This window comes from Dromaius novaehollandiae, chromosome 7 (assembly GCF_036370855.1).
Source record: "Dromaius novaehollandiae isolate bDroNov1 chromosome 7, bDroNov1.hap1, whole genome shotgun sequence".
NCBI lineage: Eukaryota > Metazoa > Chordata > Aves > Casuariiformes > Dromaiidae > Dromaius > Dromaius novaehollandiae.
In genome coordinates this window covers 46,603,300-46,630,782 of record NC_088104.1, presented here as the reverse complement: position 1 = coordinate 46,630,782, position 27,483 = coordinate 46,603,300, and the positions used below count along the sequence as shown (strand labels likewise).

Genomic DNA, 27,483 nt, shown 5'->3' with positions numbered 1-27,483 from the left:
ATTTTTTTTCCAAAGTAAGATTTCTATTACCTTTTTCTCTGCTTTATCCTTTCCATGTTCTCTTGAGTGTTCCCCATCTTTTCCTCTGTCCCTTCGTCTATCCCTTTCCCGGTCTTTTCCCCTTTCTCTGTCTCTGTCTCTTTCCCTAGCCTTATCTTTGTCTCTTTCTTTCAGTCTGTCTTTTTCTCTTCCTCCTTCTTTTTTTTTCTCCCTTTCCCGTCCTTTATCACGTTCAAGATCTTTTTCTCGTTCTATATCTCCTTTTCCTTTGTTTTTTTCTGTTTCTCTTCCTTCCTTGGTTGTTCTGCTTTTGTTCCTCTCCCTTTCTTGTTTTTCCCCTTCCTTAAAGTTGTCCCTTTCAGGGTCTTTGTGCCTGTCTTCATTATCCTTATGTTTATCACTTTCTTTTTCTCTTTCTTTGCTCTCTTCTTTCAAATCTTCTTTGGGTTTTCTGTCTCTGCTTGAGCTTCTGTCTCTAATTTCAGAGTCCCCTTTACCCTAAAAATAAAGTAAAAATTTAGCTTCAATATATGGCAATTCTATCACACAGTTACTTTACAAAGGAAAAAATGTAAGTTTTTTTCTTTTTCTTTTTCTTTTTTTCTTTCTCTTTTTTTTTCTTTTTTTTTTAATAAGGTAGTCCCTTTACCCCAGGAAAGCTGCAAATCCCTACCTCTTTATCTCTACGGCTTCTTTGCTCTTCTGCTCTGGATTCTCTGTTTTCTTTATCTCGAGATTTAGACAAGGGAGGTTTTCCTTTAGCATCAGCTCTTTCCCCAGCTAAGATCCTTTTTACAGCATCATCACTGGACAGCTGCAAGGAATAGAAAAAGCTCACTGAAATGACTATAAGTTATTTTATTAAATATCATCTTTCTTCTTACCTGTGCAATCAATAAGATGTTTTTTAAATAAAGTAGGTTTCTGCTCTTTTGGAAATATTCTTTCACTTGAATACTAATGCTTTTAAAACAAATGCCTCCTTGTAATTCTTGCAATAATTTGACTATATGCACCAGAACTATATAAATATACTACCTTTTTTTGTATTATAGCATAATGGCAATTCTTATTGCAGTGGCTTACATTTTTTTCAAAATGTTGAAGTAAATTATTGTCAAGCCTCAAACCATGACTGTTAGGTTGGTTAAACATTTTTTAAAATAACATTATGATGTTGTATTTGTAACATTGCACTTTTACCTAATACTTATTCAATCAGAAACAGTTCCTAAGAAAAGAAGGCAGAGAAACCTACATTAAGAACCACTTTCAATAAGCTTCAGTTACAAAGTTTAAAAAGCATTTGCATCTAATTCAGTTCTGCAATATTTTTTAAACAGATATTTTTATCAGATTGTTTGGACAGTAAGTTAAAAGACATGTTTCAATGTCCAAATGGCAAGGAGCTTGAGTATATTTAAAAAAAAAAAAAAAATCACATTCTCTTTCAAATTCTTCTTCCTGAAACAGCAATATCTTTTAGGTCACTGAAACTGATATTTCCCTGGGGCTTTTTTTGTGGGTTTTTGCATTTGGACACTCACATCTGTACAATAGCAACATTTCCCTGAACTACACAACTCCAATTATTATGTTTAGCTCAGCACTAGAAGTATCAAGTTAGAATCTGAATAAAATCTTTTCCACAATGGATAACAAGTTTATATTTCACAATAATAAAGGCCAAAGGGCTAATTATCTTAACTCAAATGGTAGACTGTATCTTCTGGATACTACATCTCATCACAACGTTCTACAAAGCTATTCCATCAAGTGCTTATCAACTTCCGCTTTCCTGATCTCAAGCAATTCCTAAAAAAAGAAGCTTATACCACTCAGCTTATTAACACACAATAACATAAATTTAAATTAGCAGATTATCAGACAAAGCTAATCCAAACCTGCAAACAGCCTGCAAACATTGTAGTATTTCACACTTCAATTTATACAATTTCTTCACACTCGTTACTCCAAGAGTTTTAAATACCTTTGTATTTCTAAATCTCTGTAGCTCTGTGTAAGCAAAGATTCCCTGTTATCTTTAATTTAACAATTATTTTAAGAACAATATGCCTCTGAGGTTTTATAGAACAAGTCATCAGATTTCCCCTTTGCTGCATTTTTGTATTCACAAAAAAGGTACCTCACTGGAAAAAAATACTTTCATTAGAAAATTAAAGATCTGAGAAAAAAAATCAATCAAAGGTAGCAGCATCTTCCCTTCATATGAGGATGCATAATTAATGTGTTTGTATTCAAAAGTTAAAAATTCTGAAACTTTATATTCTGCCTCAAACTTAATAAACTGTATTACATGGCCAACGAATAAGTTAAAAATTAGAAAACAGTATAAAGTACAAGCAATCATCTATCCAAGATGTATTTGCATGAGAACCCGGCTTAAACTCTGCTAAGGATCAGGTACTATATATCTGTTATTATTATAACTGGTGACCCAACACAAAGTATCTTGTGTTAACAGAAACAGTGGATGAGCGTCAGTATAGTCTGTCACAAATTGAGCTCTGCTAATATATAAAACAGCTCAATAAAGATATTATTGTAAGCAGAGACAAACTCTTAATAGTGATGTCATACCTTATTTAAGCAACACTTTCCAATTGCTTGAAGTAATTCATTGGTTTTTTCAGGTTCATGTCCAGCTACAACACGTGCTGGTTTTACTGACAGTGGCTCTCCTGTTACCAGTACAACAGCATCAATTGCCTTCTGAAGAAAGCTGATTTTGGCATCTTTATCCTGGTGAAACAGTAATTAAGAATTAATACTAATACTTTAAAATAATTCCATGTATCAGCTAAAAGCTAGGAAACCTTTGCTGGGAGGAATGTTTGCAGAAAGTGTCTATAATAGCAGTAGCCAAACTGTGGCTCATGAGCAGGCTTTGTCAAGTGTGCAAGCTGAAAGACAAACCACTAGGAGCTGCTTTATCAGCATCTTTGGGTTGCCCTGGGTTGCTGCGAGCCCAGTGTAGTGCTGCCCAAAGCAGCAGGAAGGGCCTCTTCTGAGACCAACTTCTGAGCCTGGAATAAAGGACAAGTTCTGTTCCTGAAATCTCTGTATCTCTTTTTGACCCTCCAAGCCAGGCCACGTATTCAGAGGTCAGCCAGGTGAAGACCTGGGCATGTGGTTTGTAAAATCAGGAAAATGATTTATATTTAGTTACTTATTTCTGATTAAGAAATGATGACTTTGATAATGGATGTATATTGAACTGGAATGGCCAAATTAAAAGTAAAACTTCATATTTTTTTAATATCCTTACCATTTTACTCCAGTACATTAAGACCACTGTAAGACTTCCGGCATTGTTTTCAAAAATTACATATTAAAGAACCTTAGGTTTTGTTCAAAGAATCATGCAAATATTTCCAAAAGAATCTCTGAAACTTGCAACAGGATTGTCATTGCAGATACTGCTCAGAGAACAGTTCTTGCAACAGAATACTTTTCAACACCGATGTCCCAAAGTTACAGGACTTACATGATCCTAAATTGTGGGATTTGCATGCTTATGTTTGTACTTTGTAAACTAGACTTAATAATGAGTAAAGAAAACATACGAAGGATGGTGGGAAATAGGGACAGACAGATTTCACCAGAGGTGTTTTAGTTTTAAAATTATACTTTGCCAACAGCTTCCCCCAACTACCCTCAGAAAAGAAGATGGCTTTCAGTGATTATGTAAAATCATTCAAAAAAGAAAAAAATCTCACAACCCCCAGGCTGGTTTTACCACCCAAGTGAAATATTACTGGGGGATTCCTTGCACAGGGAATGAAATCATGATGTGAAGTCTCCGCAGCTGCAGAATACTTGGGGGGAAAAGAAATTTTATTAATAAAACATCATAAAATTCATGGAATTTTTACCAGTCCCAGCACAAAAGTCTACTTACTCATCCTTTACTCTGATGAGTGAAAAAGCAAACCCATGTGAGAAGAGTTTTGTATGTGTACTTTAGTAGGCATCTTTTCAAAAGAATATAAATCATGGCATTCAAACTGATAACTGAAAAGCTGACTGGTGGCATTTCAGCTACTTTAGAAAAGTGAGCAGTCACAATTATCCAATAAAACACCTGATCTTGCACTACACTGTCTGGGTATCTCAGGTGCCCAGACCCAGAGTGATCTGCATCTAATTTGACAGAGGTACCAATACAAAGGGAAGTAAAAGAAGCGAATATTATCTTAAGCTGAACAGGGTCAATAATCTTTAAAGGCCATCTGGTAGCACTATCTAATCCTGCAGTACCGGCGGTTAACAGAACAGCGTATGTGATATCTCATGTCTCAAAGCCAAACCATAAACAAAAGCTGGATTCTGCCGCAAGCACAGGAATGATAACTAAACATGTGGGAAGACAGTCTCCAGAGTCAGGGTACTTCCCACCTTTGACTCTTCCGAGCAGATTAAAACAAACAACTGCCACAAAGGTAGGATTTTGAGATCGTCTCCATTAACACCAAGAGCCCTCACCGGTGCTCCCTGCATACAAAAACAAAAAAGAAAAGGAAGGAACTACTGCAACCTCCTTCTATTATAATAGTTGTCTGTCCTGGCAAGGACATATGCAATCTATTAATTTAGGGAAGGAGACAGGACACTCTTCCAAACTGAGCACATTTTCAAATAAAGGTGATCCAAAAGTTTCTCCTACATCTTTGTCATTTTTAGCAGTTATATTATCAGCATTTTCTATCCAAATAAAAAATCTCTGTGAACCCAATGGGAAATCTACAGCTCATACATGCATCAGAAAATAAAAGTCCTATCAAAATAGTTACAAACATCTAAAACAGTGCTGGGAGCTTAAAACCATTCAGCAAAGGCTCTTTTCTATTAAACAAAGGTATCCATGCTATTCTTTGTGGTAAGCTTTTTTTTTTTTTTTTTTTTAAATAAAGCTGACATGAAAGACAAAATTAGCAAGCCTGATATCCAATCTTTTCATCTATAGGAGGACAAATTTTTACTAGACCTAACAAACTCTTCTGATAAACATGGAGACAGCAATACTGTACAGTTACTGTACAGTATTGTACTGTAACAACTAACTGCGCAGTTAGTAGTTAAAGGGTATTTGGTCCAGGCATCCCAGCAATTCAGCAGTCCTCACACTTTAAATTCTCCTCATGTCCCCGCCACACTAATTGCTTTGCCTGTACCACCCTGAAACAAACTGCAACTCAGTGAGGACCACCTGAATGCTCTGCAGGCCAGATCTGGCTCGTGGGATGTTTCCAGCCTGCCTCCCATCTCTTTTTTACATAGGAGGAGGGGCTATGACCAGGCCTGACCAGCTATCCAAGCACTATGCATTATCCTAACAGCAAAGCCACAAAAGGTAGCCCAGAAGAAATGCTGGATGCTTGCAGTTGAAAACCCTACTGTTATGTCCATGTGGGAGAGGCGAGTTGAAACGAGAAACAAGCCTGTTACAGCACATACAGATGCATGACACTGTGTGTAGCTCATAGGCGAATTTCCAAAACCGCAGGCAGTCCCAGCAGCCACAGAGGTCAGACCAGAAGCATTACCATGGCTTTGGACTTTCCTAGCTTCAGGCTATGCTTCTAGTGATCTGCAACTGCACTGCACAACCAGCTTCCAAAGAACAATGGCTATTTTTTCCCCTCCCACGGCAAGCACTCTGGACTACCGCGTCAGGACTATCTCAGAAAATGGGTACAGATCTTTCTTTATTCTGAGAGCATCCTGCCCATTCCAGGTCTATGTATCCATTGTCAAGCTCCTCACACCAGATGAATATCATCCCTTGGTGTTACCTAAAGCAGATCACCTTTGCATGGAAATACATACAGCTATTCACTACATGGACTCCAACTGCTCTTCTCAGTCTAACTCCCTGCAGCTAGCTCTGGTCTCCGCAAAAAGATTCCTCCCCTTTTTTCCACCACAGAGATCACTCTCCTGATTTTCTAAAACTCCAGAAGAAATTACACTGATGAAGCATCTTGCAGGCACTGAGTCTTCCTCCTGACCTGCGTTTTGAAAAGGGGAACACGAGCTATAGATGTTTTCCCAACATTGCAGCATTTTGATCTCCTCTATTTGAACTCATGAAAAACATGATCACATGGACTGTGGCAGAAATTCTCAGAGAGGTACTCAAGAGGTTGGTGCAACGTCACAGATGTGATGGAATACAAATATAGAAGCAAAGACATATTTAGGAGTTGCTAGGAAATCTGGTTTTTTTCAATCCATAAAAAATAAAATGCACAGGGCTCTCCAAACAAGAGACAGCATGCACTAAGCTGTTCTTCATCACAGAACTACTGACAAGCTTCAACAAGTACCAACAAAAACAATCAATCCACTGTATAACTAATTTAGATGTTAGTAATCCAAACAACAATACGAACATCCACAGAAATAAATGTGTATCTCGGACTAGTAATTATCTGCACTAATTGCATAAACAACCTATGCAACTGATTGTACACAGACCTGTATACAAGATAAGCCAGGCTCATAGCCCTTGTATTTGCAGTTGCTACACTAAACAATCCCCAGTGGACAAAGCTTTCTAAATGGGAACGTGTAAATGCTACATTATTTGCCATGAATTAGAAACTCAAATGACAATCTAGTTTTGAATCAAGCCTGTAGCTAGAGAAGTCGGCATCCCTGACTGAGCAGAGAGGCAGACAGTGGAAGAAGAGCAAACAGAGACTAGAGAGAGTCACTCTCGTACACAACAAAAATATTTTACATTAATAATATTAACCTCCTCTTTCAGTAATTAGGTATTTGTAGATAGAGATAAAACTATTATAGATTTATATACCAGATAAGTGCCTCAGGAAGTCCAACAATATTAAGCAAGAATCTTTATTGTGTATGAATATGTATGTGTATATATGTACATATATATTTCAAGCAATAAACCTTAAAAAACACATTCTGTAGAGAGACCACCAGTCTCTTAGAAGGGCTGTGCATGGATTTCTAGTGTCTGCAATTTTACTACCAGTGGCTATTTACCTCAAGGCAATTTTACTACATAATCATTATTACTACCTGTAATACAAAAGTACTTTGAAAATCTAGATCTCACCACAGACTAGATCTCACTGTTTTCAGATCTGTACAGAAACAGTTCTTTTACACAAGACAGTTTGTTTGTATCCATACACTTAGGAACACCATGAATGCAATCTGTAGGTATTCTCCTTACGTACTACATGAAATAACCAATACCTTCTACTGCATCTTCACAATGTTAGACTAAAGACAGTCACTTGAAACTGAACACAGAAATGATGAAAAATACCTTGTGGCAAGTTTCAAAGAATCCTTTAAATATTAAAACCAAATAAATAAGGAAGTTTAATACCCACCTTAACGTTATCTGATTTCAATTCAAAATCCGTGTAAAGTCCTTTCATAAAACCTGTTACTCTAATTACCTTCAAAACAGAGGAAAAGTGTTAGGTTAAGAACACTTGAACAAGCAATTTGAACAACACTTGAACAAACAATGAACAAGTAATTTTTCTGGACAAAAATGGTCTCTGTGAACTCCCTGCCAATAGCAAATATGTCAGTCTTACTCTCAGAGAGGATACCTCATTTAGAATTAGCTCTAGAGCAGGCTCAAAGGTGTGCTGTACCTCTGAATATGCTCTGGAACATGTTTCAGTGAAACTTACTCCTTCTTTACTGTTCAAGCCTTCCATTTAATTCCACCCTTAACCTCGATGTCTGGGAATCCAGAAGATTTAGGCACACGCTTTTCAAATGGCAACATTAAGTTAGCAGCAGGGTATTCGATTTAAATGCAGCTCTCCATTATTCCCTTATTGATTTCTTTACATGCAACGATATACGAAAGCAGAAGCCCAGTAAATATAAGAATTACGAGTTATTCTAAGTGGGAGGTGGAAAAATCAAGCTGCTTTGATGCAAACTTCATTAGCATTTACTATCTTCCAGCAGCACCGTGCACTCCCTGAGGCTAGGGGGGAGATGTCACCTCACCCAAAGGCCAAGGGCTCCGACGCCCCCCCCCCCCGGGCACGCAGTGTGAGGCCGCGGCCCCCCGGGGACCCCCCGCCCGCAAGGCGAGGGGCCTTGGCGACAGCCCGGCTCCCCGCGGCCCGGCACGTCCCAGCGGGCCGCCGCTGCGCCCGGCCCCGCCCGGCAGGGAGCGCCCGGGGCCCCTGCGCCCCCGCCGAGGAAGCGGGCCCACAGGCAGCCCCGTCGCCTAGCAACGGCGGAGCGGAGCGGAGCGGGCCCGGCGGCCGGGCTCCCGGGCCCACCTCGGTGATCACGTCGTGCAGGTAGCGGAAGGGCGGCTTGCTCAGCAGCCGCTCCGTGAGGGGCGGCTTGCGGATCACTTGGCCCAGCGACTCCTGCGTCCGCCGCACCACCGCCTCGTTCATAGCGGCGGCGGGACCGCGCCGCCGCCGCCGCCGGCTCCGAGCCTTCCCGGCCTGCCCCGCGGCGCAAGGAGCCTCACTGCGCAAGCGCAGCGCCCGGCACGCTGTTGCTAGGCGCAGCGGCGCGGCCCTAGCAACCGCCCCCCCCCCCCCCGCAGCCATGTTGGGCCCTGCCCTTCCCCATGCTAGGCCTGGGCAAGGTGGTGGCTGCCTCAGGGCGCCCCGCCTCGGCCCCCAGCCCAGCACCGCCCTTCCCACGTACGTCCCCATGTCGTGCGGTCCCTGCCTCCTCCAGTGGGTCCTAAAGCCCTGCTGGCTCTGAGGGACCCAGCTGCCAAGGGAGTCTCTTGAGGGGGCTAAAGCCCTGGGCTGGGCTGCCTCATGCTGCTGCCGGCAGCTTTACGGTTGCCAGGTAGCTGGGGGTGAGGAGGGTGCTGCTTTATTTGGGATCTGTTTGCTTTTTAACCTGTGCATCCCACCCAGTGATGCCCACTATGTGCCAGGGATCAAAGGGAGGATGGATGCCCTCGCACCGCGGTCCTGCCCAGAAACCCCCCCAGGCACCTACCTGGTGTGCTACAGAAAGTGTTTTGCTTTGCCCTGCAGGTCAAAACTGTGTTTTCTGTTCCAGTACTATATGTGATGAGATATGATATGTCTTATCTTGCTGTCCTGGTAATAAGTCGATCTAGAAAACCATGGCGTTTCCACCACGGATAGTGCATGAGCACAGCAGGACCAAAGCTTCAAGGAAGCACTAGGCTGGCTCTGCGTGACTGGTGTTCATGGCAGCCCTGTGCCTCCACGGACTGTCCCAAAGACGAGCCCAGTAACCACAGCACGTGTAAGCAACTCTAGCTCTTGCTGGCAGCTGTGGAGGTACTGCAGGTGCTATGGGGCACACCTACAGGTGAAGACATGTCTCCCGAGTGCCCAAGTCACTTTGCCTGCAGAGTCCCTTGAAGCAGTATGTGTTGCTATCAGCATGCAAATGCGTATTTCTATCTAGTCCTACTCCGAGCGATCAGTCCTAAAGCCTTGCATGGCAGTAGCCAGGGCAAGCTAGTTCAGAGTTGCCTGATGGTCACAGGTCCATGTGACTTCAGGTTAGCATGGAAAGAATTTTGTCATATATCTGTCAAAATTTAGTTCCCTCTCCAAATGCCATTCACAGAGTACCTTCTTACAAAATAAAAGACATTTCTGTTGAGATGCAGCATCATTTTAAACATATCTAAGTCCTACTGTAGGGTACTCAGAAATGGAAAGTGGATTCAAGACCTAGCTCTTTTGACTGCAGAAACCTTTGGATTTTCTTTTAAAGCCAATGAAGTTATTAATAACAAAGATCTAAGAACACGCAATTGGTTTCAGCTTCCTAACTTGCTGAGCCAGCCAAAGCTGAGTTCCTTATGCAAGCACAGCCTACAATATGAGAACAAAAGATAGCGAGAATGTTCACACAGGAACAAAGCTTGGAGCTGGGGAGAGAGTGATTCCAGCTACTTAACAGCCAGATGGTTATAAGTGACCTGAAAGAAAAGGGAAAAAGTTTTGATGCCAAGGCCAGCCAAAATTCAGCTCTGTATTCGGACACTATTTACAAAATAAAAGCACAGAAAAGCAAGTATAAGGTGTGGCAGCTTATTACATGAATAAAATTTAAGACCTAAGGGTGTCCAGCAGTGTCAGAACAGCTGGACCATCTGGGAAAGAGTCCCTAGAATGAACCCTAAAAGCATTTTGTCCAGTACAGCTAGTCAAAACCTGGTCCCTTATTTGAATAACTATCAGATAAATAGTGAAACATTAAGTGCTTATAAAGTTAAATTATAGCTTATGGGGTTTTTTAATTGTTCTTGACATAAAGAAGTAGAAAGTAAGAGCAAGGCTAGGAAGAAGGAACAAACTTTCAAATTCTCTGATTCCATATCACACTCCCTCTAAAGTCAGAAGCCAATTGATGAGAAAAAGCAGCTCAGGACCGCCAGCACCACCATTGTCTCCTACAGGGACATTTCCACCAGATAGAGTACTACATACTTTGTGCAACCTGCTTCGTGGTTCCCACATCACAACCTTTATCAAAAAGCAAAAACTTTGTTCCCCAGTGCTTGTTCATGTTGCTTCCTATCTCCTTGATCATGTTTGGGGCCCTAAGAAGGAAAATGCTGCTTTTCTGCTCAGCCCATCGTGACCGTTAATATTTGAAATCTTAACTTCAATAGGGTTACATGCAGTCTGCATTGCTTTGCACCGTGACTGCCTGCCCATTTAACAGCCCAAACTTGCAGCTCACCTGCCTTGCTAAATAGCACTTTGCATTTGTCACACTCATTGTAAAAAGAATTGTTACAAGTTCTCCCACACCAGCACCAAGTCTTCAAATGAGACAGAGTAGAGCCTGAGTGAGAACAAATCAGAATCAGCTTAGGAACAAAAAGAAAGACATTACAAAATAGATCTATGTGGTATTAGTTCAGGCATGGAAAGAGGTTATTTTTCGGCAGGTAAAGATGTGGACAGCTTGCATGCTGACAGAGTAATTACACCTGGGCTCCTGAGAACAGGTAGTTCAGCAGGAGGAAGTTGTATAGAAGCAATTTGTCTCTTCTCTCAGTCTGACACACTCAATTGATGAGGTTCCCAGACAGACTGTTACTACGGGATCTGGTGAGCCTGGGAAGAAGACGAGGTGTTGACAGCTTCTACATCCAAGGGCATCAGAAGGGGCCTCAGAGGAAGCAAGAAGACTGGGAAGAAGCTGCTCTGGGGAAGAGGGTTTGTTTACTTTGGAATCATGTGGTTTATCTGGACTTCTGCCACCAGCTCTCTATGGAGTGTCTGTAAAGCCTGAGAAGAAATCTCTGGGGCTTTGTTAAATTCGACCTTTACCATGCTCATTTCACTGAAGAGGTAAGTACCCTGAGGAAGCATGGCTTAATTTAGCTGAAGAATCAAAAGCTAGCAGCTCACAAAAACTCCATGAATCCCTGTGGACCTAAAGAGAGGCACTGGAACTGAAAGAATTATCCTAAAAACCACAAAACAGATAGCTTGAGCTTTAGTCTGGAGACTAGTGCTTGAGGCTTAGTTTGGAGACCTAGTGCTTTTGAGGACCTTGGACTAGAATTGCTAGTAGAGGTTGGGCAAGTTGAGACCTTGTCATATGGGGTGAAAATATGGTCAGAGAGAATATCTAAGACATGGTAAACATAGCAAACATGCCACAAAAGCAGCTACAGTTAGTGAACTTTGTAAGCAGTGGAAGTGCTTACACATCTCTAATACTGCATTGAGAATCTCACACAATCCTCCTGAAGATGTCAGTAGGAAGATGCTGACATCTACTGAAGCACATAGCTTCAGTAGGAGATGAAGCAGCTTACAGACTGGCTCATGTCAAGATTCACAGATCTCGTGCACATTGCAAAATTCATCCTAGCATCAAGAGGGTCACAAACTTGCTGTTTCAAGTAGACCAGCACTACTACTAGCAGGAAAAGACATAATGCATATTGCCTTTTCCTCCAAGTTTTACCTCCCCCCATAGCAGGGGACCTGACCTTTCCAGCCACTAATTTGACTTGATACCACAGAATTCCTTTGCTGAAGTAGGCTGGAAAGGAGTAAGATGGCACTATGCTATATATTGCTGTCCAAATATTCAAGGCCTAACTGCCCAGCAGCTGGAATGGGACGCTTCCTAGGTCTGTTTTTCTTTACGTACCACAAACAGTAGGATACTACCTCCACTCTCAGATGACCTTATGATCTCAGTAGCATACATGTGCACATACATATATATACACACATATACATGCAGCTCTCAACCCACATCAGCCAAACTACCAAATGCTCCTGAAAAATATAGATGCAGCTGGACAGTAGAAAGTACCCACTTCCTGTCTCAAAGGCATTTCTAGTATAGACCAGACCAGAGGATACTGGTAGCAGGGCATTAGTGACATGGAGGGACATACAGACTGCATGATCTTTGAACAACTCTTGCAACATTTTCAGTGATGGTAAACAGCTGAGCAGGGGATCCTGTTCAAATCCATGTGTGGTCTGTTGAACAAAAAAGGAGCATTTTCTTGGAGCACAAAAAATGCTCTTCCTGCATAATTCTGGTTTTGTATTTCTTTGGGGATCTACTTTTTGACTGTAACATTGCAAAGAGCTGGAAGAGGCATACCAGACTGACAGGCGTCAATAGCCTCTTGAGACATAGGAAGGTGTTGTTTCTGTTTCCTAGCAATTAAACTTTGCTTTAGCTGCAGAGTTTAAACAGATACAGACACTCTGGTTACCCACCCTGAGCCAAAGCTGCTATAGTAAGTGAAGCACCTGGTTGGTTCACCTGCCTCATAAAATACTCTTTTTCTGAAGCAAGAATGAAATGTGAGAGAATTCACTCAACTTTTCTTGACATCTCTGTGATAAATTCTGCAGTTTTCCATGCTTCACTAGGTTTCTAAATTTTAAGATTTTTTTAAAAGATTAAAAAAACCAAACAGTTTGTAGTCATGCAGAATTCTAAAACAAGTGGAGATTTCTCCAAAGATCTCCACAGTATGGGATTTGGGAAGTTTACATTAAAATCCGCTCCTGAAGCAGAAGTAAACAATCATGCAGTGCCTCTTATCCTAACGTCATGAACAGCAACCAGACCAACTCCACTGAAAGAGCCTGAGACAGGGAAATGATTGCATATGCCTAGGAAACAGGCTTCCTTTGAACGTGCTCTAATTCCCTCTCCTCCATTAAACAGTTGTGCTTTTTGTTTGTTTTTTTAAATTACTACCATCCCTTAAAAGCCATGTTTTGACTTTTGACATCTCTGGATATGCTTTATTCTGTGGAGGATCTCTCCCCTATACTCCTGACACTAACTCTAGAACAGATACCAGCTTTGCATCTCTCCATGGGAAGTGCAGTGGCTGAAGTTACAACACTACAAGGAATGTGTGCTGCACTCCCTGAGGCCTTTTACAAGAAGGCCTGTTTACATATATTTACACAGTAAATGTGGTCTTGGGCTTCTAAAATTACTCAGAAAATTGGTATCCAGTCTAAAGTCATCAGCAGCTAGGTTTTCCTTCTGACAGTGGCAAGAGCTTGCTTTCTACAAGCTATGAGGCCTCATCTAGACACCTGTTTAGGTCAGAAAGAGTCACACTCCACTAGCAGCCCAGGCTCATCAGGCAAATAAATTAGGTCAGATGAATTCACACATTCTGTGCTACACTGGCAATTTTTTTAACTTTAACAGAGAAAACTAAAGACTGTGCTAGTGGCCCCTCTTTCCCCTGCTGTTTAAATAGCACAACTCTATTGCAAGGGAAAATTAACCACTTCCACTTGGTAGGCACATATCAGAGATACCTCAGCATGGCATCATCTTACGAATGTTTTAGAAAGCAGGCTCCAAGGATGGGGCTTTGCAGTGACCACAACTCCCACCTGAGAACACTTATGCAGTCCCGATATATTGTCCTAAATGGTTGTCACACAAGCCCAACATCTGCAAAATCAATTCTGCTTATACAGAACAGAAACCAGTGGGACTTTGTACATGTTCAGTGTCATATTAGTTATTTCTCTTCCCACCAGTAACCCCTCAATAAATTGGTGACCATAACTATGGGGCTAATTGCTCATTTTCACTTATGCTTTTAATTCCAATTGCAAGAAAGGGCAGTGATGTGGAACCTACAAGGTTTAGAAAGGAGAATGAAGCCGGCCTCCGACACCGAGCATGTTCCCTGTTGCTGGCTCTGCATCGCTAAGCCCGCATTTGCAATAGGAAGTCATTTTATTCCGTGAGACATCAGATCTGCAGATTGCAATGGTCAAGTTCAGCCATCACCACCAGTCAGCTGGACCTACACATCTCCTTTCGTGTGTCTGCTGGATGGAAATCCCAGTGTGCATCCCCTCTGTTCAAAGGCAGCTGAGCTCCAGCTCACCAGTGCAATGAGCCAGCAGATGCTAGTGACTGCTTGGCTCCCATGCGGTACCTTGGTGAAGTGGGCAGACTTCTTAATGTGCTCAGCAGCTCTTGTGAAACTGTGGAAGCAACTTCATGCCAAGCACACTTCAAAGTGTGAACCATGGGCTACAGGATAAAGTCTATGTCCGAAAGAACTTGTTTGTACCAGTTTACTTAGTCACAAGTAAGTAATACACAGTCATAGGTGGTTTCTACACTTTTAAAAAGTTTTTGAATAAAGGATGAATCTCACCTAATATTTGTCTGCCAGCTGAGGACCTGGCCTCTTCCATGTCTCTTTTGGCACTTTGCTTGGCCTCTGGGATTTGTTTCACTGCCTACTCACTGTGCTGTTTTATTTCCTGGCTACTTTCCAGGAGACATTTCTGTAGGATTTTCAGCTCTGCAGAGGTTCTCCTGCCCTGCCTCTGTCATCCAGCAACAGTCCAGCTAGTGAGAAATGTCCCGGTGATCTTGCCCACAGAGTAAAGCAGACTTACTGTGGCCTTGCCATCCTTATGGTGACAAAAGATGCTGTGTCTCAGGATTGCTGCATGTGGAAAGGAAGGGGGAAACAAGGAAAATAGCCTTTGTTGGTTATTTTGTAGATATGAAGGCAATCAGTTGATCAAACATCTTAAAACGCATCATGTGCAGGGATAACTGAAAATATAGAGCTGCATGGTTTCCTAAATATATAGTTCCTGCTGGTTTTGATCATTTCAGTACAGATTCTATACAGAATATTTTAAAATATTTTGTTTTTTCTTATTTTTATCTGTCTAAGATATTTAATAGAGGGACTGTTCAGGACTCTGGTGCAAATTTGGTTTGGCAAGTTGTGTTTGGTTTATTGGATAAGACCCAGACCACAATACACATCCTTCAAGTTACAACATGTTTACTCCACGGAGTGTTAATGGAAAGGCTTGTTTGCTTTATTCTGTTAAATCAAATAAAATCAATTTTGCAGTTAATGGGTGTATATTGCACAAACAGTTTTGCTTTATCGGGAGAAACAGTTCCCATTAGGTCTATTGAAGCAACATGTTAAATCATGCTGCCAGTTATTGTTACGCTCTGGATCTATTTTATCTGCCCTGCCATAACTGAAATTTAAAACAGCAACTTTCATAAGAGCTGAGTTTCAACTGAGTGTCATTTCATTCTCTGGATTTTTTTCCCCTTTTTTAATTTTGCCTGTGTGCTAGTTTCCTCTTGCCAACCTCTGCTAAAGCTATCCATGCCAGCTTTTATTTCTCTTTCATCAGAAAAGCCCATAATTCAGAGCACAGTAGCATCTGTGCATCTTATAATCTAGTTCTACTGATAAGCAGAGCTTTTGAATTTTACTGAATGTCCACCTTCCTCTGAACAACTCAGCTTTCCCAAGTGGTTTACATCCAGCTAGAGTTCATGCAATACTCTTCTGGTTCAAGAAATATGTGATGTTTGCTTGTTTCAGCAACTCTCTATCTATTGCAATCTTCAAACTAGTGCTAGCAATGTGCTCCAAGCCATTAGCTGTGAAACACCACATGAAGTCCAGGAAGTGCTTCTGAGCTTGCTTTCATGATACTCTGTACCTGGATGCTGCCCCTTTACCCTAAGCATGAACTAGAGATAGAAAAAAACCACTGGTGATGTATAAGAGTGTATACACAACCTTCCATGCCTGGGACCAGGTTCGCTGGCTCAATGAGAAGGTATGACCATGAAGAGTGGTTCAAAGCACCTAGGTTAGGCTTTGGCTCTGAACCGAGATTCCTATTCTCTATCAAAAGCAACTAAACTGAGAAATTAGCATTGCTATCTTCAGGAACCCTCTCAGAAACTTAAATGGGAGAGAGCAGGAGGTGGGAACAGAGGGCAAGTCAAAGGAAAGAAGGGGTCTCAAAATTCTGGCTCTTGGACCTTTCTTCATACCATTATGACTCATTAGACTCAGACTCCCACAGGATGTCTCTAGCCTTCCTCTGGCTTGCATGGGACATGGCTGCTTGTGAGGGGTGACCTACATGGTGCCACAGCACTGTCCTTTCTCTGTCCCATGAAATGTCACTGTACTACAGCAGAGACGTGAGATGGTCTGCTCTCCCTTTGCTCAGGTTACTTTTAGCAGCCATAAACTTTCCCACCACCCATAGCTGATCCTACATGTCCTTTTGCACTGAGGACTCTGAGAAGATGCTGGAGCAGCTCTTCTGAGGGCTGGCAAAACAAGAGCCTGGTCGTATTTTCCTCAATGGCTCATTTATACCCATTTTCCCTAGAGTGCTAGCTTGCCCCCCTCTTGTGAGTCCAGTCATCACTAGTCCCAAGGTCCAGCTGGGGAACAATCTACAACTTTTGCCCCTTGTTGTTCAGGTGTCAGAAGCAAGTGCTGAAGTTTAAGGTCCAAGCTCTGCCAGGCTTTAAATACACTCAAACACTTTCTTCAAAAAGTGCCAAGGAAAGCCATTCACACAAAACAGCACTAAAACAAGCATTCCTTTGGTTGAGTAACCAAGCATGGGAAAGCCAGGAGACAAGATTTCCAGCCCTTCTAAAACGCTAACTTGGCCTCTTGGACCCATGTGCTACACCAGAGCCCTTATTATGGGACGCCACAGGGGGGTCCTCACAAAGACCCATTCTTTTATTCAACACAACAGAGCAGATACAAAGAAAGACCAAAATATGACTGTGTTTAACAGCAGAGCTAGTATTTCCTAACAGGCTGGTGGCTGATTTCACAACAGAAATCAAAGTATTTTTCATGTGAGACAATAACATCTTTTCAAAGAGCTATCCCATGAAGGGATGATATTTCACTTCCTTAAAATTTATGACAGCAGAAGACTATCTCTTCAGGCAGTGTAATATACTTGCATGGCTTTTTTACTATGCTGCTGTTCCCTGTTACTGTGACATGGTTCAGTCCATACAAGGATGTTGCTGTTTACATTTGATTACTTGTTTTTGCTAGCATTTTTTTTCTTACAGAAATACTTGTGCTAAACCTTTTCTAAGAGCACTGCATTCTGCACCTTCTTGGTGTGAAGTGGTAGTGAGAGAGGTGTATGCATCTTCTCTGTATCTCTCACAGTTCAGTTCTGGGAGACTTCACTGTACCAAGCAAGCCAGATGATTTAGATAGGTAACCATTCCACCACAACTGAATCCCACACATGCAAGCAGGCATTAACATAGGAAAATGAAAAAAAGAAATTAAAAAGTGACTCCATTAGTCCTTTTTCCTCTTCTAAGGCACCTCTGAGAAGTTTTGAATAACATATACCACCTGTTTGAAGTGGCAGAAATGCTACTTACCTCATCTGTCTGAGAACGTGAGAAACAGCATAAGCATTTCAAACTCATTTAAGCTGAACTGAGGTACTGGGAAACCCACAGTCCACCTCCAAGGAGTTAGGTGTGTCTAAACGCCATCTAAACACTGTATGAATGCTTTCATAAATCAATATACCTTGATTAAAAACATGCATATTGCTGGGCAGGTTGCTTTTTTTTTTCTTTTTTCTTTTTAACCAAAGCTTTTGTAAAACATTGCTCTGCACCCTTGGCGGGAGCAGGATATCCTGGAATTTCAGCTGACGTCCATCCTCAGCTATTGTGCACAGAGGTATAAAGAGACCTTACCTTGCCTTACTTGGGCCACAGTGGAGACACTGCAACAAGGACATTCACATCGAGACATCAGCGGGAGCTGCCAGGTGAGAGATCGGTTCCATGTAAGTGGCTCTTTATGCAACTCTCTCCTCTCTGAGACATTTTTTTTCTACTAGTGTGCCTATTCTGTGTGGCTGGGCTTTTGCCAGGTGTTGCTGCTGGTCATTACACCCCTAAATGGCAGCCAAGCAAGGACGACTGCTTGTCTGAAACCACTCAAACATAGAGATGATGATGATGATGAAAACAGGCTACTGATGGGACAGTTGGTACCTGCTGCTGCATATAGCCTACATTTTCCAAGTCCCCTGCCAGACTCCAAGTGCATTCAGGCCTCTAGATAGAAATGCCCTGATTTGCATTGCTTCTGCGTGACCATATCCCCCCTCAAAATTAACCAGACCTCTGGGTGATCAGCGCTTGGTGGAAAATATAGGCCACTTTGTAGTGGACTGAGCAGTTTATCTGTATGTGCTCAGGTGAGCAGTAGGAAGCATGCAAACAAATGCTGGAATTCAGCCACAAGGAACGCTGCAGAGGTAAGTGTTTTTTACTATAAACAAATGCATCTGGTTTTCTTGATGAGATTCAAGCAGCTGGAAGAACGCTTGGAATTGCTTCAGAGCCTCCCTAAGTTTTTGCTATGACACCGTGAAGTCTGCTAATTTTAACAGGCAGATGAGTATCTCCTGGGCCTCTCTTCTCCCAGAGCTTTGGGTATTTGTCAAGCTCTGCCTGCTTGAGTTGATCCTTTCCTCTCTGTTGTTGCCAGCCAGAAATATGCACTCCTATCCATTACTGTGCTCCTTCCTTCTCTTCAATGGCCTAATGGTGGCTGCACAGAGAAAGGTCCAGGAGCTCCCTGATGAAGAGGAGGAGGAGGAAAGCCCTGCCCAGATACAGACCCCACAGACTCTCTCTCGAGGTGAGTGACTGAGGTGCATGAGGCAGTCCCGAAGCACCGGTATTTCCTGATGATATCATCCATCGCAGTGTTTAGTGTATACCTCCACCCGTATATCCAGGCAGGCAAATGTCTGAGCGCAGCGGCTGGGAGATCTCCCTTTGTTCCCATCCAGAAACCCATACATACCTTAAGTAAGTGCCATTTGCACCGTGGCCAAGAGCGCTGGTGCATTCAGTGGGAGAGAAGTCCTCACACCCTGTACTTGGGAACAGGTATAGATGCTTTGCTCCAAACCTGGGCTGGGGACGCAGCCAAGAGCCAGACTATCCCACCGGCTGCCGATTAGCTCTTCAGGTGCCAGTCAGTGGGCAGCCACACCAGCAGCCTCTATCCCTACCAAGGCATGCTGGGCAGGCAGGCATCTGTAGTCACAAAGCCAGCTCAACTTTTCTGCTGTCCTCTTTCCTACCAGCATGGTGGGCCAGGCACAGGCAGCAGGTATGTCCTCTTCCTCCCTGGGGATTTCTGTGGGTGCTACCGGGCACGGGCAGGGTGCTCTATCCATTGGATGGGGCTCAAGACCCATGTCCAAGCTTTGCTCCAGAGGGATTGTTCTACGTTTTCCTAGCATCAAATAAGATCCAGGCACCTCACACCAAAAATATGCTTGCATCCCTACCCTACCTAGCCCTCAGCCTGCTGAGTACTCCATTACTGCAGGAAGCCTTAGCAGTGCAAACAGCAAGCCCGGTTCAGCTCTTTGGAAGGATGGATGAGCTGAGGGAAGAACTCCAGGCTCCAACCTTTGAGTGGTTGGAAGCACCTTTCCGCAATCCTTGTCAACCACCTGAGCCGTAGAAAGGGTGGGATTTCATCCCCCTTCCCTATCATCTGTCTCCTGGCACATTTCTGCTCATGAGTCTCCTGGTACCCAAAAACCATCCGGAAGGCCTGGACACCCTGAGGGAAGGGAACTACTTTATGCTACCAAGTGCTACTCAGCAGAGTATCCTCATCCATACTGAGAACAAAATTAACTAAGGCCACTCTCAACAGGCTGGGGAGATGACATTGAATGGGTGCAGACATACGAAGAAGGTTTAGCAAGATCAAGACAAAGGTAATTGTCAGTTCTTGTTCTGATAGCTCATATGTGTAAGTGTATGTTCATGCACAGAACTAACAAAGCTATGAGATGATCATGTAAAGTACAGAAGGCTCTAAGACTGTGGACTATACTTTGTAAGAAGTGTTTATCTATATCATACAGAGGCTGAACAAATGAGGCTGAATGAGATTTTGGTGGGAGCTCACCTCTCCAAAGATGCTTACCAGCATCTTCTAGGATTGAGTCTGACATACCTCTCCAAATCCTTTCTTACTTGCTGCCCAGGCTGATATTTTTAGCAGTGGTTTTAAGAGCCTTTAGTACTCACAAGCCATGAAGAATACCTGGTAGTTATGGGAACTTATTTCCTTCCATGTTGGCTTCCACAGCCATAACAAATACGGAGGGAAAGGTGTGCAGGCAAACCCCTCCAAAGATCCAGTGCAAGCAGTACCATGGCTCACCTTCAGTCCCCCAGCTGCACATGAGCCAAGTCAACTGGGTACAGCTCCACTCCTGAGAGGGGCTGAGGTTAGAGCTCAGGGCACACTGTCATTTCGAATGCCCTTGCAGTGCCTCCAGTAGGTGTTACCTTCTCAATGATCCACTCTTCTGTATATGACTGTGTCCACACCTCCCTAATAGCAAGGCTGCTATTGCTCCTTGCAGTATAAATATATCCCTGGAGCATCACAGTGGCTTAATTCTTTGCAGATGCTGTCTGTAAAAGGTCTGACTTGCTTTCCCTCTCCTTTCCTGCAATGTTGTTTTAGCAAGAAGCCACTGATGGTCATTCACCATCTGGAAGAGTGTCCTTACAGCCAAGGTGAGCAAAGCAAATCTTTCCAAATGACCTGGGTGATCAAACTCCCCCTGTCAGCACTCATTCCCTACAGAGCGCTTGGTGTGAAACCTTCCCAGAACATGCAGGGAAAGGTGGAGAGACAGTAACTCCACTGTGGACTCTTGAGAAAAGTTGGGGAATAAAAGTTGTAAAACTTTTCTGGGTAGTAACACGCTCAGGGTCAAAACTTCCCTGGCTAAGACACATGGCTAAGAACCATAGCATTCTTTTATACCATGGCTTTCAAGATACAAGTATCCTGAAAGTAGGGAGAGTCAGACACTGAAAATTACCATTTTAGTCTCATGTTCTCAGGGGCTGCAACATTGTTTTAGCCATGTATTTTCATCTACAGACAAAAAACTTAGAAGTGCTACAGTTTACTGCACTGGAAAGCACAAATCATCTTCTGGCCTGCAAGAGCATCTGCGACCATCTGTTTTATACAGTGGACAACCTTTCTGCTTACTATTATGAGGCTTCCTGCTGAAGAGCATCAGGCCCAGACTTGCTATCACTTGATAACCTAGGGTTATCAAGAAAAAAAGATAAGTTTATCAGGGAAGTCTGGCTCCAGCATTTCTTATTCAACCTCTGTAAGTACTTTTTCCCTCAACTACATACAGCATAAATTGTGCAGATGACTCCTGTGTTCTGTAGTGAAGGGCTAAAAACTGCTGAATAAAGCCAAGCCACACCATGTGCATCCTTCCATTGGGAGGGAAATATCTCGGTACACTAGCATTTCAGTTTCTCTAAGACTAAATGTCTTTTGCATTTTCCTTTACTATAGCCAAGTCCTCCAACCTGTGTGACATGCACTTGTCAAAAAGTTTTGTTGGTTGCATCCTGGTGGGTTTAGAATCAAAGATGCTGCAAAACCGTGAAAAGCAGTGATGCAGACTTCCCTACCCCACCCCCCCACACACACACCAAAAAACATATTTTTCTTTCTTTTAGCTTTAAAGAAGGCTTTTGCTTCTAACACAGAGATTCAGCAGATGGCTCAGGAGGACTTTATCATGCTTAATTTGGTGGTAAGTATGAATTTAAAATATCAGTCTAAATGTTTACTGGGGAAAGGAATAAACCATCTTAAAATCAGAAATGGATTCACTCTGGACAGCTTTAAACACACACACACACAGGTATGGAAATACAATTTTGCACTCTCCAACCATAGGCAATATTCTAATACAACGAAAAAAAATACTCAGTCATCAGGCTGAGTTACACATCTGGGGTATCTGTCCCCTCTCCCAAGTTTCTTTCATGGGACACTTGGACAGAAGAGGGGAGCTGGCATATTTGATCAGACCAGAATTGTTAGTTGTTGATAGATGGTTATGTGAGGCAAGGTAAGTTTGGCTGACTTACTAAGGCAAACTTAGCTGATTCAGTCCGCTTCTAGCAATCTGAGGAGTGCTTTGACAGATACCCATCACTAAGAGCCTATCTAACTCTCTGACAGCATTCCAGCAGCGATGATAACATGGCACCCGATGGCCATTATGTCCCTCGGATCCTCTTCGTTGGTAAGTCTCTGGGGTTGGGACAATAATCAGAACAAAACAGCCAGCTGGCAGCATTTTTTTATGTACAGTCCCCATTGAATCCCCGGCGCTCCAAGTAATAGCTCATATTCTTCTGAACACTAACGCTGTAGGAATAACCAGGACTTTCAAAAAGGAAACCTTACTTAGAGATAGCCAAATTGGGCCTCATACTCCAAGCACATGCTTAAATGACTGATAAATGCTCCACCCAAGGACAGAGAAAAGGCCCCTCACAAACCACAACTAATAGCTATACAAAAGGCAAATCCACCATCAAACTGCTGGGTATGAACAGGACAAAGGCCAATTCTCTTGAGCCACCACACGAAGCTCGTACATAGAGAATCTTCTTATGGTGGTTTCAGAAGTAGACTTCCTTCATTAAAATACAGCTGCAAAGAGTCTTGTGCTTCAAAATGCATCTTTCCAGCCATAAAAAGACCAGTGAACATCATTTTCAAACCTCTTTTTTTCCTTCTCACAAAATTACATCACATCTTCCCCACCCCACAAACCCTGTATCACTAATATCTTGGACTTTTTCCCCCCCCCTCAAGATCCTTCTATGACAGTTCGAGCTGATATAACTGGCAAATATGGGAACAGGATGTACACGTATGAGCCACAAGATATTTCAGCCTGTAAGTGAAATGGGTACTGAGCTGATTCTTTTTTAAGCAATCTCAAGTTTATACAAAACAAATATGGGTAAAGGAATAGGGCATATGAGAATCTTTAGAAATGCCATATCCATTTCTGTTGTAAAGTTTGCTCACAGCACTTATTTCACAAATATGAATGAAGTTAATTTAGTGCAAGTCCTCTCTGGGGGAAAAAAAAAATTGCCAAATACTTCTGAAAAATGGGGCTGTGAACTATGGGAAGAGTTGTCCTCAGTGTCTGAACCCCCACAGACTGTCAGGAAGTTGGTGGTGTTTCCAAATGTGGTGTAATTTTGGCCCAAAAATCTCAAACTGCTCCTGTTCAAGGCATTTGCAGACTTTAGTGTATTGCTGTTCTACTTCATAATCTGAAACAACTGAACCACTGAAGTGGTTTCCAGTTGTAATACTTCTGGGCCTAGGGGTAAATATAAAGTTTAAAAATAAATAGTCCATGAATGCTGTAATTAATTCCTAAGTGTTGGTGCCTCTGCTCTCCCCTCTCTTGGCTGCCCACTTCAATAACGTTTCAAGAACTGTAATTTTCTGAGGCCTTGAACCCCAGATCGTAGTAAATTGGAATAAGCCAGATTCAAAAGCTGTGGGGCAACAAAGAGAGAAGAGAGCAAACCCATTTCCATAGACAAGCAGAGAACAATACTGCTATTTAGGTTCACAGTCTTTCTCCTCTAGTTCTTGCACTCCAGCAGTACACAGAGAGCATTTTAGACTTTTGTCTGACATGCGACCAAAGCTTTGAACCTCACGGACACCTGCAAAGATGACAGAAAACAGCATCTGTTGCACATCTGGTAACACACTCATCCATGAACTCCATCAGATGAACCAGTGTATTTTAATGGCAAAAACCCTGTCACTGCAGTACTGATTAAAACATAGCATTATATGTCCTTCTGCTACTAACAGGAGTTAACAAAATAGTCTAATAGGAAAAAAATACATAAAAATATATATAAGTATGTATATATATGTGTGTGTGTGTATATATATATGTATATAAATACACACACACACACACACACCTTTTTTTCTAAACCAGTGGCTTGATATTTTCTAGATGCTAATTCCAATCAAACTCTATTGCCAAGACAAAAAAAACTGGTCAAAACTACCTATTAAAATTGAAAGAGGATTTTAAACACTTTTTAAAGGTCGAGCTATCCAGAGCAGCTTGAATTTCTGACCTCAAGCGGTGTCACTATAACTTCTATGCTAGGCACTAGCCAATAGACACCACAGAATTTTTCTGTCATTTTTTGTAACGCCAGTGCTTTCTCCGCAGTAATTGAAAACATGAGACAAGCAAAGTCACTTCTCCACACAGAGCTCTGAACGGCGGGCGCCTCCGATCCGCACGCATGGAGACTTAAGCGCTGAAAAACACAGCAAAACCCAAGCCAGGATGCGTGCTGTCTCCGTACATTCCCTCAGACATCCTTTCAGAAAAACCACCGTTAGGAGAGCTCAGTGCAGTCCATGCGCAGTAGATACATGGAGTGATGCACGACCTGCTCATTTTTTAAGTAGTGGTTTATCTTAATGACTTTATGATTATCATCGATGTACAAGAACTTTCCTTGCTCATGTTGACAAGCTCTTCTTTATCCCAATTAGCGTAATTTTGAAAAGGATCAAATACAGCAGCTTCATTAGAGGACTCAATACTTACATTATAAATACATTTTAAGTTTGCCCTGTGTGTGCCTAAGATAGATTGTACTGTTGCAATCAATTTTCTACATCACCATTTTTTTTCCTCCAAGCCACAGATCTTTTCATTCTGGACTATTTTCTCCTTCCCACAAGCAAGGAGAAGCAGCTAACAAATCAGCAATTGAGTGTAGCTCTTGATTGCTTTCAAATTACCTCTGTGAAGAAACCAGGAGGATTAAGAACAGATCATCTGGTTCACTTTCTGACACTTCGTTATGAACCACAGCCTAGTATTTCTCTAATGGGGCACGGTTACCATATCCTTACCTTTTCTGCCATCTAGTTTATATTTTTGTTTTGCCTTTTTTTAACATAGAAATCTGTATTAAATATGCCTCCACTGTTTTTAAATATAATTTGCAGAGTAAGAAACAAAACCATGCAATGATAACATGAATTAAGACACACAGATTGTGTCTCCCAGGTTTTGCACTTTTATTGCTTTGTGAATTACCATGCTCACTAATATGTATTTCAGAAACTTCCTTTATTTTTGTTAAACGCTTTTGCTGTGTAATCCAAACAACAAAAATAAAGCACCAGCCTATTTCCTTTCCAAATCAGCTAACTTTGTTTTCACATTATTCTGTGTGCATAGCCATAATCAGCAAGCTGGTAATCTGCAGGACTAAACAAATCCTGCTTATCACAATCAGCCTTTTAAAGAATTTCCTTCCACTACCAGCCACGCAAACTAAGTCTATGATCTGAAAATCAAGGATTCATAAATCAGTACCAACAAACTCTGACTAGGGAACCTTTTAATGGCTCTGCTCACCAAAGTAAAGATAGATTCTCTGGTTGTAGTCCATGGCTATAGCTGTATTGTTTCTATGGTAATGAGGTTAAGGTTACTAGTATTAGACATCTATTAAGGAACCTAAACAGGTGTCAATTGAACAGAAACACTATTTTGGCCATACTGAGCCTGTCATGCAAAAAAATCAGAATCTGTCCCTGCGCTAAGCACCCAGCAGAGACAAAACAAAACACGGTAACCCTTCTGCTTAAAAGCAAAAGGATTGGGGGCAGAAGGCGGGTTAAATTCCACTAAGCATTAAAAACACAGGTATAATTCACACAAGTAACCCAGGAGCTGTTTTATAGCCACAGGCTGCTATATATAAATGTGTTTGCTTCCTGAATTCTCTCTCCTCCTTTTTACTTTTTTTATTTTATTAAGGGCAGCAATAGTGCATGAGCCATAGAAAGCCTGCAGTCAAAGCACAGAACTGACCGTCGAGGGTGGCCAGCAGCAAGGGAAGACGAATACAGCAGCGGAAGCACACAGTAATCTCACTGGCTCCTGCATCGCAGCTGCACGAAGGATTAGGTGCATCCAGAAACAAGCAGTGATACCCTGCGACCACTAGGAAAAAGGGAATTAAAGAGGAATTGGAAGAAAAGACCTGTGGCTAATAGAGACAGAAACATGGTAGCCCCTGGAAGAAGGAAATGAGGGAAATTGCAGACAGGGCAAATAAAGAGAGAGATTGGTAGCAGGGGTGAAGAGCAACCATAGGTTTATACAGCAGGGCTAGTAACCAGGAGCAGTTAAATTAGTTCAGAGCAGAGATGGGAGCAGTTGAGAAAGGCCCATGATGCCTCGAGCGTTGACAGGGTATTTGTGGTGGCCTGGAAGTAAGGATGCTAGCAGTACCAGCATGGGAACGATGCTGCCCAGTGGGGACAGGCAGGAGGAACCTCTGAGCCCAGCCAGGAACGGCCGGCCAAGGTTTGTACGCTACAGCACAATAAAGGTGCACAGGAAATGAAAAATGGTTAACCAGCAGAACAAGTTAACAGTTACTTGCTCCAGTAAAATCTGTCAGCAAGGAAGCATGTATGGTGGCCTAAGGCCAGTTCTGCCCTCCCCCTCTTTTTTTAATATAATTCTCCCCGATGATTAGAAAGGAAATTTTTAGCAAAAGCGGGTGTTTGATCCTTTCTGATCATAGTCTGAATACAACCATTTCAATCAAATTCTGGGGTTCACTTAAAGTTTATAGGAAGGCTTTAAAAATGCCAAGTTTTTAAAATGCAAAAGACGTGCTAACCAAGAAGTTGATGCTGTATCTTTTAGCAAGAAATCCACAATCTATCAACCTATTTTCTGAGATACTCTAAGAAAATACAGTGCCCTTATTAAGCACTATACTATATGGATCACAACAGGCAAAGCAGCACTGGTACTTGCAAACTCCATTCAGTACAGACAGTTGATCAGGCCCCACTGCCTGGCTACAGCATGGCTCTTTGCGTGGATCTTCATCATCACCATCATCATATCTTTTGCGTGTGCCTGCACATGGAGCCATGCTGTCTAATTCACCAAGGCTGGAAAAGAGGTCAGTAAGATAACAATAAATTGTGCTCTAGTTGTTAGCTTTCTAGCCATCGATGCAAGGGCTGGGAGCTCACACCTTGACTTCTCTAAGCTTGCCTGCAGACTCAGCTTAGCCTTGTTTATCCTGGAGTTGTAGTGTCCCTGGCTAGGCTAAAGGCTGAAGATGAACTTGCCTGTAACTGAAAAGCTAAGCAGAAACATTGGTAGCCTCCAAAAACTGCAGCTA

The 27,483-nt window shown here is 42.4% G+C and overlaps 2 protein-coding genes across 7 annotated transcripts in view; one reads left to right on the top strand and one right to left on the bottom strand.

Moving 5' to 3' along the window:
- The window catches only part of TRAF3IP1 (TRAF3 interacting protein 1), an 83,846-nt gene extending 75,330 nt beyond the window's left edge, over positions 1-8,516 (bottom strand). Inside the window, exons 1-6 of one of the 5 annotated variants that reach the window (XM_064515476.1) lie at positions 8,316-8,516; positions 7,395-7,463; positions 4,420-4,515; positions 2,602-2,763; positions 674-814; positions 31-498 (exon numbers count right to left, since the gene is read on the bottom strand). In XM_064515476.1, the coding sequence (XP_064371546.1) occupies positions 31-498; positions 674-814; positions 2,602-2,763; positions 4,420-4,515; positions 7,395-7,463; positions 8,316-8,438 (1,059 nt within the window). In that variant the 5' untranslated portion in view covers positions 8,439-8,516. Of the gene's footprint in view, positions 1-30; positions 499-673; positions 815-2,601; positions 2,764-4,419; positions 4,516-7,394; positions 7,464-7,706; positions 7,956-8,315 lie in introns of those variants that run through there. The other 4 variants (XM_026105987.2, XM_026105989.2, XM_026105988.2 and 1 more) reach the window with 4 other exon arrangements.
- A 9,549-nt stretch (positions 8,517-18,065) lies between these two features.
- LOC112986624 (anterior gradient protein 3-like) lies at positions 18,066-25,270 on the top strand. Of its 2 annotated transcripts, none has more exons than XM_026105995.2 (8): positions 18,066-18,161; positions 18,872-19,024; positions 20,063-20,126; positions 20,888-20,940; positions 21,919-21,995; positions 22,430-22,493; positions 23,072-23,155; positions 24,480-25,270. In XM_026105995.2, exons 2-8 carry the CDS (start codon positions 18,880-18,882, stop codon positions 24,527-24,529), a joined length of 537 nt encoding a protein of 178 aa, XP_025961780.1. In that variant the 5' UTR covers positions 18,066-18,161; positions 18,872-18,879; the 3' UTR covers positions 24,530-25,270. The 2 variants fall into 2 exon arrangements, with proteins under 2 accessions (XP_025961780.1, XP_064371545.1); XM_064515475.1 differs by having other exon boundaries at positions 18,068-18,143.
- Positions 25,271-27,483: the final 2,213 nt, after the last annotated feature.